The 17,081-nt window shown below is 42.4% G+C and overlaps 1 protein-coding gene across 2 annotated transcripts in view; it reads right to left on the reverse strand.

The window, feature by feature from the left end:
- Positions 1-17,081, reverse strand: part of LOC135897914 (rifampicin phosphotransferase-like) — a 219,183-nt gene that overhangs the window by 138,285 nt on the left and 63,817 nt on the right. For both annotated transcript variants that reach the window (XM_065426606.2, XM_065426605.2), the window contains exons 12-15: positions 16,764-16,882; positions 11,208-11,311; positions 10,637-10,672; positions 10,449-10,576 (exon numbers count right to left, since the gene is read on the reverse strand). In XM_065426606.2, the coding sequence (XP_065282678.2) occupies positions 10,449-10,576; positions 10,637-10,672; positions 11,208-11,311; positions 16,764-16,882 (387 nt within the window). The remainder of the gene's footprint in view (positions 1-10,448; positions 10,577-10,636; positions 10,673-11,207; positions 11,312-16,763; positions 16,883-17,081) is intronic.

A 17,081-nucleotide genomic window follows, 5' to 3' on the forward strand; every position in this document is an offset into this window, starting at 1 on the left:
AGAATATTTCAATGTTGCAGCGGTAAAGCAAGCAAGCCCCACAACGAACCAGGGACGTAGCGAGCCATCCGATAGCCAACTGGAACCAGCGTGTTCGGCATTGCTACAATGGTTTATTCATCGATCACACAGTTGTCCGCAATTCCGCTACAACGTAAGCTTATATCGTCATCACCTGATCATAATCACCTTCCTCCTACTATTTCTTTAAATACACTGCAAGATGACGACCTCGCCTAGCGATCTACAATACTCCTGGTTTGCGATAGCTGATTCCAAGTTGCGCGTGCAAATTTCCTAATTTCATCACCCCCACCTAATATTTTCCTGTCTATAACTGGTCTTCCTTTCTCATGACACCAATTCTGTAAATCTAACCATCGACCGCTTACCGGCCCTACGCATTACATGGCCTGCCCGGCTTTATGGTTTTCTCCTAATGCCTTTCTGACAAATTGTGACAGTACACTGTGTGGCGCAGGACTGTACGGTGACACTGCGTAAGATTAGGAATGCCTTTGCGGGTTGCGTGACAGTGCCCACAGAAATAGTTCGTGTGTACGTGCGTGTGTGTGCTTAGGTTTTTTTTTTCCTTTTTTTATCCTTCTTTCTTTCTCACCTATTGCATCCCCTTTCCCTTCCCCCAGAACAGGGTAGCCAACCGGAGATAATCTCTGGTTAACCTCCCTGTCTTTCCTTTGCCTTTTTCTCTCTCTCTCTCTCCTAATGCCACCTAGAATACCGGCTATCCCCGTCTGTTCTCTGACCCCCGGCGCTCTCATCCAGTTTCCTAATGTTAAGCCTGACATTTTTCGTTCAATCGCTTTTTGCGTGGTTCTCGTCTGTTCTCGATTTTTTTGGTAAGCTCCAAGTTCTTGCTCCATATGTTTGCCTTGGTACAATGCAAGGATTGTAGAATTTTTCTGACGACAGTGGTAAGTTCCCAGTCGAGAATTGATAATGCATGCCGTATACCCTCCAACCCATTTTTATTGTTCTGTATATTTCCTTCTTATTATCATGAGCTTACAACACTGACTCACAAAAAGCGAAAATTCCAGTAAATTCCATTCTAGGAAGTTTATAAAAGGCAATCTTGGGCAGGTGAAACAAACAATTATAAACTTCAAAACCACACTCATGTACAACTCCGGTTAAGGGAGCGCGCGTGAATTTTGGAGTAAAACAACATATCTCTCCAATATGCAATCAAAAATGCAATCTCTCCGTTACGGAAAGAGGCTTGCAAATACAATAACATCCAGACTGAAAGACTCAAGTCCTGAAGCAGCAAATCAGAAGATAAACATCTCCTGCCATCATACTCAAAAGCTAGAAATCTTAAATACGATGTCAGTACACCATACAAAACACTCTCATATGATTTTTAAAAGTAGAAATTTTATGATGCAATCTGAAATTGCAGTATAAATTACTTTACAATTATGAAATGAAAACTAATGCACGCAGTCTAAATTATGCAACATCGCGTGGCTCGTGAAACACCCCCTATTTTTACTGATCATCTTTTTATCATCTTCGGATGGTCGTTCTGCTTATCCTGTGAACCTGCACCGTTCCATTCACTTGTGCCAGCCTCAAGCTTGACCGAAGCATATCTCAGCGATAAGCCAACCGCGACACCGGCCTTTTCGCTCGACGTTCCCTTCGGCCTCCCAGCCACATCGACACAGCCATCATCAAGAGAGGCTGGCTTAAGCTACCGACCCATCGACCTACACTTCAGTGGACACGGGAACAGTGCTTGCGGCACTACTCCTAATCATCTTGTTTTCACAATGCAGGTCTGTATAATTGCCTCTCTTCATGCTAAAAAATCTGATGATCGCTACCTGCTACTGTTCCCGTGTCCACAGCTGTTGCTTGACACAGTGTACGACTGTTTTTGTGTCATGCTACTGTTATTATGTTCGGGAGATGTCGAGAGTAACCCTGGACCTAACACACCTTCCGAACCTCTGCTTAATATTCAATCACTTCCTTCTGATCCTTCAGAACAAATGAACGTTTTATTCAAACTGCTGAAGGATATTTACGCTTTACGCTCGATTAGCTGCTGACGTAAAGTCAATCAAAAATGGGCAGAGAAACGGTGAAACAAAAATTACTCGTCTCCAAAATTGTTTACATTTATTCGAAGAAAAATTTGAGAACGTCGACCACACAACTAAAGAAATCAGAGACGTACACGTCAAGGTAGACAGTACGACCTCTCGTCTGCAAGCGCTTGACTTACGCCTCGTTGACTTTGAAAACAGATCGCGCCGGGATAATGAAATATTTCGCTGTATCCCTGACAGCAAAGAATCATGGCATGAAACCGAGGCCAAGTTACTATCAACGATTAAATCATTCTGTGATGCATTTCCATATGACGCACTACGTCACGCACATCGCCTCGGCCCTTTCGATGGTAACAAGTGTCGACCCATAGTTGCAAAGTCTTCGCATTCGAAAACCTGGGAGAAAGTGTTCGCGCTGCACGATCAATTCAAAGAAAATAACCTTACACTTAGCGAAGACTTTTCGGTTCCTACCTGCGTTGCTCGCAAAAAATTAATCGAGTTCGGTACCAGTCACCCCGGCTCCCCCAACTTTAAACCCCACTACAATAACTTGTTTCTGAGCAATAAATGCTATATTTACGACGCGTTTACTGATAGCGTTCATGAAAGAGCGCAGAATGCATCTGGCACATTACAGAATCATTCGGTTCCACTGCGTTCTTTACAATAGGGAAGCGTAGGGGGTAGGGGCCTAACATCACAAACAGCTTTGCCATACTTGCCGATTCTTTTTACAAATATCAGAAGTCTCGTAAGAAAATTTCATTCTTTATCATCGGCAATCGACGCGTGCGATGTCAAAATTAGTGCCTTGACAGAAACTTCGCTTCCTGCACATGTGCGTGATTATGATACTTTCTGTGGCGCCGACAGTTTGGCTATCTACCTCTCTGACCGATCTGCACGTCGAGGAGGAGGCGTCCTTCTCGCCATTCCATCATTTCATATAGATATTAGCAGAGAGCTTGAAGCCACGTGTGCTTGCCTAACTCTCAGTCACGCAAAGATAATCCTCGGCGGTTGCGACCGTTCACCCTCGTCATCTCCCACTCACTGAAAGACGACGCTATTAATCAAAATTTTTCGCGTTTTCCCACAGCACCGTTATTCTTACTCGGCGACTTTAATTTTACAAATTTAGTATGGAATACGCATCCACCCACCATAAAGCCTTCTTCTGTTCAGGCTAAAGATTTCTGTGAACTGTGTTCCCTGTTTTCATTTTCTCAACTTGTGACTCACCCACCCAGATCATCAATCAACACCGCAAACACGCTTGATTTAATTCTAACTAATCGGCCAGAACTTGCTTCCTCTATAACATGCCTACCTGGTATTAATGAGCATTCTTTACTAACATTCGGTTTAAAAGTCTGCTATCCCAACAAGACAGAAGTTAAGAAAGTTATACGCGATTACAAGAAAGCCAACTTTTAAGCGATATACAACGAACTATCGTCATTTATTCAAACCTTGTTTTGTTGATTTTGAGCACCGTTCCATCCAGTCAAATCGAAATATATTTGTAGACCAGGTGCGCCTACTAACTGAAATCTTCATTCCTAATCGCGTCATCACTTGTAAACCACAATCCCCTAGGTACAATTCTTATATAAAGCACCTAAGAGAAAAAAAAACGTCTCTATGGCTTAGCTAAATCATCTGAATGTAAAACAACCTAGGAAACCTATAACGCTGCCCATCATGTACTCGTAACTGCACTAAAAAAATGCTTAAGACAGTTACTTATCCCTTACATTACCTGACATGTTTACGACAGATATCCGAAAGTTTGGCGCGTCATTAGCCCGTATTCTGATAGCTCCATCACCTTGAAACATGGGTCAGGTGAAGTTGTTCCAAGTGAAGCTCACGCAAACATTCTCAATGAATCATTTGCAAATAATTTTTCCACTTCATTGAACATTGATCCACCACACAAAGAACACTATAACTAACTCATTATGCAACCCACAGCTCTTGGCCGGAATTTTGTAGCGATGCCTTTTCCGATTCTATGCTTTTTCAGGCTTTTCGCGCTTGGCCAGTGGTCAGAGCGACGGTCTGCCCACATTATCAACGGGATCAAGCGGCCGTGTGTGGTGGATGATAAGAATAGCATAGAATAAGGCATAAGGCATCGCTACAAAATAGCGGCCCTTGACTTCTCTGGTATTGCTAGGCTGATTGATGATTTACCTATAAACTCAGCGCACTAGCGGCATTTACTCGCAAACCAATGACGCCTTATGTCATCTCAATCAATGGGTGGACCATTTCATATCTCAGAATCCACAGATTTCTTGCCGTAATTATTGTCCGAGACCGCTGTTGGAGCCCGCACGTGGCCTACATGATACGGCGCCTGGCAGCAACTTCCCAGTTTAAATACTTGACAGGAAAGAAATGAGGGATGTCAGTAGACGAAATGCTGAAACTCTACACAGCTCTCTTTCGCGGGTATTTAAGACATAATCTGCCTGTTCTGAATAACACCTGCAAGACAAACATTCATGTTCTACAGGCAGCACAAGCTCAAGCACTCATAGGTTGCCTTTGTTTGCCCAAATGCACGTCGACAGAGGCAACTATTGCGATTGCTCGGGGCCATCCAATGCAAACTCACATTACGGTGGAAACCCTGAGAACGCACATCAGACTAACTAACTGACATCAGACGTGCCCCCAATCACCGCCTTGCAATGCTACCTTCTGACAGGCACCAATCATCATTCTCTAAAGCTATCGTCAAGTACAACAAACTTCCCTCGGGCTTCGCCGCGGCATCTAAACCATCGATACCCCCTTGGTGTTTTAACAGACCCACAGTCCATCTCAGTGTACTAGGAATCGGGAAAATGTCTGAGCTGTCGTCACCCGTGATGAAGCAACTGTCTCTCCTTCTTCTACACCAGAGGTACGCGGACAGTGTACATATTTATACTGATGGTCCCACAAACATCCAGTCTTCGTCCGGGGCTGTGGTTGTCCGAGCAAAAGCTATTACTATCAGCTTTGGGACTGACCACCCAACGACATCGACCTCTGCGGAACTAGCTGCTCTTCGCACTGCACTTTGTTTCGTCGGTCGGGAACGACCTCCACAATGGTCCATCTTCAGTGACTCAAAGGCAGCCAATCTGTGCTATCAGCTCTGCCTCGCGGGCCATTCGAACAGCTCGTATTCGACATTAGATGCCTATTCCACACATCAAATGAGAAAGGACACCACGTGACGCTTCAGTGGCAAGTCTTCAAGTCATTGCGGCGTCATAGAAAGCGAAGACGCCGATAATGCCGCTTGGGCAGCTGTTGAAGACACACAGGAAGAGGCCATACCACTTCCATGGTCTGACGCAGCCAGCAGACTTCGAGTGCTTGCAAAGCAGATCACACTCTCTTTATGGTGCACCCCAAGAGCCAGACCAACCCGAGCAATCGTCAATACGAGCTGCCCTCTCTGATGCATCTCTGTATTGCCAACTGGACTCCGCCGAAGAGAGGCCACTCTGCTTTATCGCATATGGCTTGGGGTGGCCTTCACGAAGTCTTACTCATTTCGCATTGGAATGGCCGACAATGCTCTTTGCAGTGCCTGTCTCAGCGAGGAGACGCTAGAACATATTCTGTGCGACTGTCCTGAATAATGTTCAGACACAGTCCCTGGCTTCCGTTCTAGCGCACCTTGACAATAGACCACTGTCAGTTGCAAATATTTTCCCATATTGCCGACAGAAGACATCGCAGCTGAAGGCGACGAAGGGACTACTTCGGTTTTTGAAAGAGACGGACTTGGACAAGCGGCTGTGACAGTGGTATCACGTACCGCACAAAAGTGATGGACTGTAACTGACAATGTGTGCGCTGTTATGTGCTCTCTCTCTCTCTCCTACCCATCTTTCAACCCCCCCCCATCCCGCTCCCATGTGTGGGGTAGCAAACCGGTTAAGCTAAACTGGTTAACCTCCCTGCCTTTTCTTCTCTACTTTTTCCTCCCTTCCTTCCTTCCTTCCTTCCTTCCTTCCTTCCTTCCTTCCTTGAAAAGCACTAACACATTAAGTTCTGTGACACTTGGTAAAATTTTCCCACAATCAGTAAACACTTGTAATCTGCCTGCTCAATGGGAAATAGGGAAAGTTGTTTCATTGCACAAATCGGGTAATAAAAGCTCACCTGTAGCAAACTTCTTCAACACGGGATATTTACTAATCTCGTTAACTTTCTTGATTTAAACTCATATTTCCCCTCAGCTAAACATGGTTTTCGTAAAGCATTCTCATGGGAAACCCAACTAATATCTTTCACTATAAGATTGTACTGTATTTTAGATCGTGATTCCTGTGGCGACTGTGTATTTTTACACTTTAGCAAACCGTTCGACAAGGTTTGCCACAAACTGCTGCTATTCAAGCTGTCTTTTAAACCTTGACAGCAACCAGCTGAAATGGATTTAGTGTTCTTTTACTAACCATTATCAATTTGGTACTGCGAATAATTATGATTCATCGTTTACGGAAGTTCGTTCTGGTGGGCCTCAGGGATCAGCACTAGGGCCCCTACTTTTCCTGATTTGTATTAATGACCTACCTTCTTCATTGACATCTCACATTCACTTGTTTGCGGACGATTGCGTGAGATATCGTGAAATAATTACTCACGACGACACTAATTCTCTTCAGTCTGAATTGGACTATGTGATTGATTGGTGTAACACTTGGCTAATGGAACTTAATATTAATAAATGTAAAATTATGCGCGTGCAGAGGAACACCAGTACTCTTTCTATTTACTATCTAAATAAAATTCTTATAGAACCCGTTAACTCGTACAAATACTTAGGAGTTCATATAACAGCAAAAGTAACCTGGAGCCTCCTCACTGAGTACACAATAAGTAAAGGATTGGTTACTTGCGCTACAGGTTTCACAAAGTACCACCATCCTTAAAAATATTACTTTACCAGTAATTATTGCCTCCTAAATTAGAATACGCTGCAGATGTGTGGGGCCTGTACCATCACTTTGTAAGCACGGACTTTATAGTAGACAAGACTGAGAAGCGGATGGTTTTATGACTACAGGGCAGGTTGATTCCATTATGCTTACACCAGTGACCCCTACTGAAATTGAAACAATTATCATGACTCTAGAAAACAAAGCTGCAGGTGGGGAAGACGAAATAAAGGCCTTACCTATCAAGTATGTCGCTCATCTTATTAGTCCTGAATTATACCCATATAATAAACGAGATGCTTACACATGGTGGTTTGGCAGATGAATTAAAAATAGCTAATGTCACCCCTGTCACCCCTGCATCTGTTCTGCCGGTGTTTTCCTAGATATTTGAGCGTATTATTAATGATAGGCTTACGTCTTTTTTTCACAAACATGAAATAATTACGAAGTCGCAGTATGGCTTTCAGAAGGATAAGTTTGCAGAACTAGCTTTAATAAACATAAAGGACAAAATAATTGAAAATATTGAGAAAGAACTGCTCACTCTGGGGATTTTCTTGGATTTGAAAAAGGCATTCGACACAGTGCAACACTATATCCTTCTTAAGAAGCTTGCTGTGTATGGTGTTAGAGATGTAGCACAGAATTTAATTACATCATACCTCTCAATTCGGTATCAGTAAGTGTGCGTCGACAATCTGGTATCACAAAAATTGAAAGTCGAATATGGTGTTCTCAAGGATAAATCTTAGGACCCCTCTTATTTCTTGTGTACATAAATGATATAACGTCAATACCAAACTCCCCTGAAATAATAATGTATGCTGACGACACTAATATCTTCTTCACTGGCACTACAAAAGAGGCTATAGAATCATCAGCTAACAGTTACCTCTTACACTTCTCCACCTGGCTTAAAAGCATCCAGCTGAGTTTAAACACATGCAAAAACAAATATATAATTTTTAAGCCAGGAAATAAAAGAGACCCCCACTGTGTTAATCTGAACTTTGCGGATACATTACTGGAAAAAGTAACAGAGCAAAAGTTCTTGGGCGTATGGTTTACAGAGGACTTTACATAGCATACTCACGTTAACAAATTAAAAAGTGAGCTATCTCGAGTTACTGGCTGCATGTATAAAATACAAAATATACTACCCACCTGGTTGAAACAAACATTATTCTACTCATTTTCTATTGAAAACTCAGCTACGGCATTTTAGTATGGGGAACTACGACAGCTTCAAGCTACAACAAAGTAATGATTGTACAAAAGAAAATATTGAGAATGTGTGAAAACTATGGGGGTGACAAACGAGGATCCCGAACAAAACCGCTGTTCATTAAATATAGCTTGCTTAAAGCAGATCAAGTTTATTATTTGAAACTACTCCAGGCTGGCACACAAAATAGGCTGGCACACAATACCTGTTGAAATTTGCACCTCATAGCCAATACGTAGACCACACCATCTAAAGCCCGCCACAAGAACTAATTACGGATGGCAAATAATAAATTATCAAACGATTAATATATTAAACAGTGATCACTTTAACGTACAAGACACACAATACATCCACAACTTCAAAAATGACTGTAAAAACCTATTAGTGGGCACTGACATTGCATTTTCATTTTGAGTAACTTGTGCTCATCCCTGATAACACATGTAACCTCAGTTATGTTACAGATTTTTCTCAGCGCTTGTAAATTATATTTGCCATTGTTTCGGCATTTACATTTTACATCAATCTTAAACCTTCGTTCTTTTTTGAAATATTTCAATGTACTGATCTATTTACTGTATATGCTATTTATTTTCGGGCCAGTGATTCTATGGTTTTCTTTGCTTTGTTGACTTCTGACGTAAGCCAATTTAGTTGTTATATAACACTCATTGCTTATGTATCTTCTGCTTTTTCAAAATCTTGCACGCTGAAGCAAAAGTAATGCATTTAAGACATGCTTTCTGAATAATTGAATTTTTTGTTGCTCTGTGCTATGTGGTAAAGATACGTTTGGCAAATATGCTTGTGAATGATATGTCATGCTGCCTTGAACTGTAGGGGCGCAGAGACTTTGTCAGGTATTTTGCCTTTACCTCAGCCCCTAACACGGAGAGAATCCGTGAAAAAAACAATAAAAAAACCTTATGTTTCCTCTGGAGCTTGTCCAAAATAATTCAGTCCGATTCATATTTTCAAAATTTAACCGTACCGCTAGCGTAACATCAATGAAGGACAATCTATCTCTTCCATCACTTGCATGTCGTAGAGCAATAGCACATTTGACACCGTTTCCCAAATTTTATTACCATTCCCCCCTTCACAGTAACTTCATTTCTCAGCCTCATTACCTGTCGAGCCGCATCGATCATCGCCATAAGTTCGGACTTCAAAGAGGCAACACTGACACTTTCAGTCAATCTTTCTTTCCCAGATCATCATGACAGTGGAACCACCTTCCCTGGGAAATTGCATCTAATGTCGACAAAAAACGTTTTCGTAAGGCCAACATTGTATAATTAGGAAATAATAATATGTTATTTCATTTACTTGCCGTACTTGCAGACGACTAAGGACGACAGTGATTAACATTGCGCTAACAGAAATTATCAAGGTGTTTTTTTACATTATCTGTCGTACTTCGAAACATTAGGCAAGATATTACATAGTATTGTATAATTAAGAATTACTAATGCGCTACATTGTTTATTTTCCATGATTCATTGTTATGCTTCCAGTTTGTCCACTCCCCTCTGTAATGCCCTCGGACCTTGAGGGTATCATATAATAAATAAATAAATAAATAAATAAATAAATAAATAAATAAATAAATAAATAAATAAATAAATAAATAAAATGGGTAATAAGTGTCACGAAATTGAAAATAAATTTAGAGTGACCCGACCTCTCAGCGCATCCTATGTGTTCTCAAGCCTCTGGCATTTCTTATAGAATCTACCAGTGTAACACCGTTTCGAAAATTACTTTATTTCTCGTAAAACACATCTCCAACGTGCTTCCTACAATTTTTTCTAAGTGGAATGGCCATCCTGCCGCCCAAGCCTGTTCAGCCACTTTTGTATCCTGCTAGAACATGCATCGACTTGAACCACCTTTTCGTCTCTATAGCTTCCATCTCAGAAGAAAACCTTAAGAGTGCCGTGTACCATGCTTTTTCCTAACATTCTCTCCATATATTGTACTTCACTAGTCCGCTTCTCTCTCTATTGCCTCGGTGCCTTCAGGGTCTAAAAATGAATAATTAAATCTCTTAGGCGTCCTTCAGACCTTCAAGCCGTGGCGCATCATGGAACACACAATGGTAGTATCAACTGCATCAGCTATGTTCACTATACGCTCGAGCAGTGGAGGTAGCGCTGCCCTCGGCACTGTACTTGCCGACAGCCGATGATCTAACGGCGACACGAATGTCACGTGATGCTTCGCCGAAGACCATGCGGTAGGTACTGCCGATGGCAGCCTGCACATCTTCCGGCAAGGGTAGAGACTCCAGCAGTCGCACCGCCCTATTGGAGGGAGGCGCCATGTCACGCACGGACATATTCAATTGCACTGTCTTGACTCACTTGTTGCAGGCCTCGATAGACTGCGACTCTGTGAAGCTGCGGAGAGGGGGTAAAGTGAGGTAATTTAAGATCGTTTCTAGCCTGTAAGACCATCATTCTGTACTGTGCATAAAAGATGAATAGTATACTGATCAAATGAGCACATGGCGGTATTACCATTTATAACATGTTATATTCAACGGAAAATGCTCTATGCGCACTTTTGTTACAAAGGACAGACACCGAGGTACGCGGAAGGGAGCCGAGGTGATTTAACGGACATTTGAGAAAGTAAATGTCCAGCATCCATCAAATGTTTGAATAAATTGAAGACTGTCCGCGGGTCATATGTGCTTTAAAATCGCGTTGGGAGGCAAGCATAGAAAGTACAAGCGCAGCTAGTCTGTACAGACGTACCCTGCGGGTGATATGATTGTTAGACTATGGGCATGTGGATTTGCTGACACTCCCATGATAACTAGTCACAGCGAAGCAAACGAAATTTTCTGCGCTTTCAAAATGCTTTACCATGCACTTGTGACGTGTGTAGTTCATTTCATCGCGAGAATAGGCACTATGGCGTCTCGTTTACCTTGTGATGCTCGAGAGACTTCGAACAGCCGCCTGGAAGTCCGGATGCCTTGAGAATTTTTCATAGGCAGTCGTAGTAATCACAAAGCCCTCAGGAACGTTCATCTGTAATATTTAGGTTCAGAAAATGCTACAGCGTTATTTGTAACTGGGTCGAAAATGTGTATTTAACATAGTCGGTGAGACACGACAATAACTTTGCTCGATCAACACCTTCTCTATATTGAAAATAATTGAAATACTTATACGAATAATATTACATTTATGCAAAGCAACCAGAAATTGGGCTTCACACACGTTTATTACATATTCAGTACGCACCGGGACCGCTAAGCTTGTTTTCTGTTCTGTCATTGCAACGGAAATCTTAATGCAGGTCAGCGGAGTCCGTCCAAACTGAAACTCGGCATATGCAAAGATTCTTCAACTTTTACTCGTATTGCCCCCAGAATATTTGTTAATTTGGGTAAGACGTGGTGTTCACCTAAGCGCTCTGATAATTTCAACGCATTAAACGGTTGGTTCACTGAGCAGAAAAGTGTGCAAAATTGACTAAGCAAAATATTAAACGGCGCGAAGAAGACAAGACTTGAATAGAAACACAGGCGCACACAGAGCGCAGAGTGCTGCTTAGCTTAGTTTGCTAAATCTATGAACCGACAAGCCCAACAACATGCTTTACTTCGGAAAATTGAGTTCCGCCTAATCAATATGGTACTGTACTGGAGTCATTGATATTGTACTAGTTTCGTTATGTGAAAATATTTTCTAGCTTTCTAACAAGTGAAAAGTATTGTCGAATATGAGAAACGAGCATGCATTGCAGTTGGTCCCCTGAGTTACTAAGCATGGCAATATCATCAGCAAATCGCAAGTTACTAAGGTATTCTCCATTAACACTTATCCACAATTTTTCCCAATCCAGGTCTCTGAACACCTCCTGTAAACACGCAGTGAACAGCATTCGAGAGATCGTATCTCCCTGTCTGACGCCTTTCTTTATTGGGATTTTGTTGCTTTCTTTATGGAGGACTACGGTGGCTGTGGAGCCGCTGTAGATATCTTTTACTATGTTTACATACGGCTCGTCTACACCCTGATTCCGCAATGCCTCCATGAATGCTGAGGGTTCTACTGAATCAAACGCTTTCTCGTAATCAATGAAAACTATATATAAGGGTTGGTTATATTCCGCACATTTCTCTATCACTTGATTGATAGTGTGAATATGGTCTATTGTTGAGTAGCCTTTACGGAATCCTGCTTGGTCCTTTGGTTGACAGAAGTCTAAGGTGTTCCTGATTCTATTTGCGATTACCTTAGTAAATACTTTGTAGGCAACGGACAGTAAGCTGGTCGGTCTATAATTTTTCAAGTCTTTGGCGTCCCCTTTCATATGGATTAGGATTATGTTAACGTTTTTCCAAGATTCCGGTACGCTCGAAGGCATGAGGCATTGCATACACAGGGTGGCCAGTTTCTCTAGAACAATCTGCCCACCATTCTTCAACAAATCTGCTGTTACCTGATCCTCCCCAGCTGCCTCCCCCCTTTGCATAGCTCCCAAGGCTTTCTTTACTTCTTTCGGCGTTACCTATGGGATTTCGAATTATTCTAGACTATTATCTCTTCCATTATCTTCGTGGTGCTACTGGCACTGTATAACTCTCTATAGAACTCCTCAGCCACTTGCACTATCTGATCCATATTAGTAATGTTATTGCCGGCTTTGTCTCTTAACGCATGCATCTGATTCTTGCCAATTCCTAATTTCTTCTTCACTGCTTTTTGGCTTCCTCCGTTCCTGAGAACATGTTAAATTGCATCCCTGTTATACTTCCTTATGCCAGCTGTCTTACGCTTCTTGATTAACTTGGAAAGTTCTGCCAGTTCAATTCTAGCTGTAGGGATAGAGGCTTTCAAAGATTGGCATTTCTTAATGAGATCTTTGGTCTCCTGCGATAGCTTACTGGTGTCCTGTCTAACGGAGTTCCCACCGACTTCTATTGCACACTCCTTAATGATGCCCACAAGGTTGTCGTTCATCGCTTCTCTCGCCGTTTGGGCTCCTCCACATCCACTTTCTGCTATCGCGCTTCCGGAAGAATGTATTCATTATCCCCATATTATTCTGTTCCGCAAACTCTACTAATAACTCTCCCCTGTTATTCCTAGTGCCTAGCCTGCTTCTTGCCTACCTTGGAATTGAAGTCGCCCATCAGTACAGTGTATTTGGTTTCGACTTTACCCATCGCCGATTCCACGTCTTCATAGAAGCTTTCGACTTCCTGGTCATCATGACTGGATGTAAGGGCATAAACCTGTACAACCTTCATTTTGTACCTCTTATTATGATTCTCAACAAGACCTGCCACCCTTTCGTTAATGATATAGGATTCCTGTATGTTACCAGCTATACTCCTATTAATCAGGAATCCGACTCCTAGTTCTCGTCTCTCCGCTAAGCCCCCGTAGCACAGGGCGTGCCCGCTTTTTAGCATGGTATATATTTCTTTTGGCCTCCTAACTTCACTGAGCCCTATTATATCCTCTTTACTGCCCTCTAATTCCTCCAATAGCACTGCTAGACTCGCCTCACTAGATAACGTTCTAGTGTTAAATGTTATTATTATTATTAGCGTTAAAAGCAACATTATTCAGTTTCACTGACAATTATATTTCATTTGTATGTTTTTGTACAACACCTGTTTGTGCTGATTTATTCAAGTAAATTGCTTAGCGTCCTATTACGTATGATTTGTAATGTGTCATTTGTGTGAAACTGTATATGCAATGCGTTTGTGTACAGGTGTCAAATGCTGCGTTTTTTTTACTTTATTTCCTACGTTTCTAAGATTTGTGTTGTATCTGCAACCGCTGTAGACTGTTTAGGGTCAGAGGCCTCGTCAGGCTCCATCAGCCTTTAGCTTCTGTCCCTGCATCAGGCTCTGTTTTCGTCTGATGCTGAAATGAAATGAAATAAATAAATAAATAAATAAATAAATAAATAAATAAATAAATAAATAAATAAATAAATAAATAAAAATAGCTGTGTCTTACCAGTACTCACCTACGGGGCAGAAACATGGAGGCTTACGAAAAAGGTTCTAATTAAATTTAGGACGACGCAACGAGTTATGGAAAAGAAGAATGATGGGTGTAACGTTATGGGATAAGAAAAGAGCAGATTGGGTGAGGAAACATACGCGAGTTAATGACATCTTAGCTGAAATCAAGAAAAAGAAATGGACATGGGCAGGACATGTAATGAGGAGGGAAGATAACCGTTGGTCATTAGGAGTTACGGAATGGATTCCAAGGGAAGGGAAGCTTAGCAGAGGGCGGCAGAAAGTTAGGTGGGCGGATGAGATTAAGACGTTTGCAGGGACAACATGGCCAGAATTAGTACATGACCAGGGTAGTTGGAGAAGTATGGGAGAGGCCTCTGCCCTGCAGTGGGCGTAACCAGGCTGCTGCTGCTGCTGCTGATGATGATGATAAATGAAGCAACGAGGAAGACCACGGTTAAGCCAGAGTTTCCACCGAGGTGCCTGGTAGAGCTCATCCGACAAGTCCTGGACTAAGGTTCCATAGCACAGTAAAATCGATTAAGGTCACAGTCATTCGCTATTTCTTTTACATATTGTTCGGTTTCAGGAGCTCGTTGTTGCGGCTGTTGATGTTGTCCCAGCTTGTCTCGGTACTCAAGCATATAGAGAGAAGGCGCCTGAGACACATGGTGGGAAAGGAAGGGTTGAGAGGAAGCAGCGTGAGGCGCTGTGTCTGAATAAAAGCCTCAGGGCAGCTCCTAAGCATGTAAAGCGGGGTCGAAGGCAGTGGCAAGGCATGTTGCCCATTAGTGGTACACTAAAGTATTTTGAGAATTGCAAACTTCTTGCAATACTTTCTTAACGTTGTACAAATGGAAATGTGTGGTGTTACAATGCGGAAATCGAAAATAGAAACGTTGTTTGAATTTTGAGTCTGAAGCACGGCACAGACGAGAAGAATTTGACGTTCCGAATTTCACTTTGTTCTTTGGTATTTAGACCGCTATAACGTTGAAACCCGATTTAAAGTTATCATGCAGGCTATCTGCTTACCTTTGAATGTGATTTATGCCATATATCGCATTGGCCAAGAGTTAACTAGCCCCTTGAAAACCTTGTCAAATTCCTTGAAGTTATGTAGCACTGGTGCAGAAATATCATGCAGCGTCTCCACCTGCGCTTTTGTTGGGCAAGTTTCTTCTCGCTTACCAATGTGCCTTTAACTTACTCGTAAGGAACAACATGCGCGTCTCTTACATAGCATTCCGGATAGGAAATTTGGGACCCAAGAATGTTAAACAAGCGATATGCGCACATCATTGGTGACAATCAATTTCGTAAAACAAGATAAGCCCTATAAGACGAAACACTTGTTTAGAGTGCGTCATCGAGAGAATAGGGAGACTTGAGAACAAGATAGGCTGACACAACAGGTGCTCCACCAAATTACAATTTGTGTTAGCTTACAGCTTACGTGGAGGTTATATAAGAATGTTTTCAATGCAACTAGTATTCTTCAGGAACTTCACGCAGTTTTCGGTATGGAAGCATCCAAGCTCCTTCCTGTTAACTTGAAGCACTGGGTGTGCACCCGAAAAAATGAACTTGGGCTTAGGCAATTTCAGTCATTGAGTATGCGCAACTGGGGCATGTGGAGCTAGGTGTGGGAACATTCTTAGCAAATACTGCGGAATGGGAACCACCCACTGGGAAGGCTCACAGAAAGACAAGAACAAGAGGCAGGAGGTGAACAAGTCCGGACACAAAGAGAAAAGAAGTCAGTAACACAAGCAAGACAGAGAAAAGTGAAAAATTCGGCATGAAAAGCAGCTGATATTGAATAGAGAAGTGAAATATACAGAATGGAACCCGATTGTGAACTAAGCGAGAAGCGTTGATCTACAGTGAAACGAAGTAAGCAACACGGATGTGAAGAGCTGGACAGTACGGTGTGTTGTTACATTTTTTCAATGCTAATCACATCTTCGTCGGCATTCATCGTGAGATGCGTGCTGCCAGAAGTTTTTCGACGAAAAGAGCACAAGAGTGATTCGTCACCATGCCTTTCATTAAGAAACGAGAAGGGAAGCCTTGAGCATCGCTTCGCTTGTTAGTTTTTTTTTTTCGAACTGCGTCGCGTGCTCCAGTCAGCACGTGAAGTTTGTACACTGCCTTTCGTTTATGCGTACAAAGGCATAAGCTAGACTAACGTTTTGAAATACACATCCATGCTGCTATTCTATAGAAAATTGTATGGGTGGTGATAAGTGTTGTCATGCAAAGCATACCTGATTTCAACGTTTATGGTTGGCATTCAAACCTACTAACATAATGAAGAATAAGAGCAATGTGAAAGTTTTGAAATGTATATAACATTCATAAGCATTTTGTTCCCGCCTCAGAACGCGTGAGCATTACTTCCTTCGTCCTCTTCAACGCCACCAGGCTTATCGCTCATGCGCAGCACTGAGTGAGACAACACGATGAGCTAGCTTCGGTGCACCCACCTGTAGCCCTTGCTTGGCGAGCATCCTGAGGGCTGCGAGGGAGGCACCCTTGCCTCCGGACCAACAGGAGCTGCGGCAAGCAGCCTCGTCCAGCGACAGCGTGTCCGCGCTCTCGGATGCTACGGTGGCAGTTAGAGGAGCAGACCGTTACAAATGAGCCTAACACAAGCTTGTGTAATCCTGAGACGCAAGACGTTACAGATAAGCTAGACAACGAGCCTTGTAAAGAACAGGCATAGCTTTCTTTTCTTTTTACTTTGTTTTTTGGCATGTATTAGGAACATGGGCGCGCAGACAAATAGTACACTTCGGACGTTT

This window comes from Dermacentor albipictus, chromosome 2 (assembly GCF_038994185.2).
Source record: "Dermacentor albipictus isolate Rhodes 1998 colony chromosome 2, USDA_Dalb.pri_finalv2, whole genome shotgun sequence".
In the NCBI taxonomy this organism is placed as follows: domain Eukaryota; kingdom Metazoa; phylum Arthropoda; class Arachnida; order Ixodida; family Ixodidae; genus Dermacentor; species Dermacentor albipictus.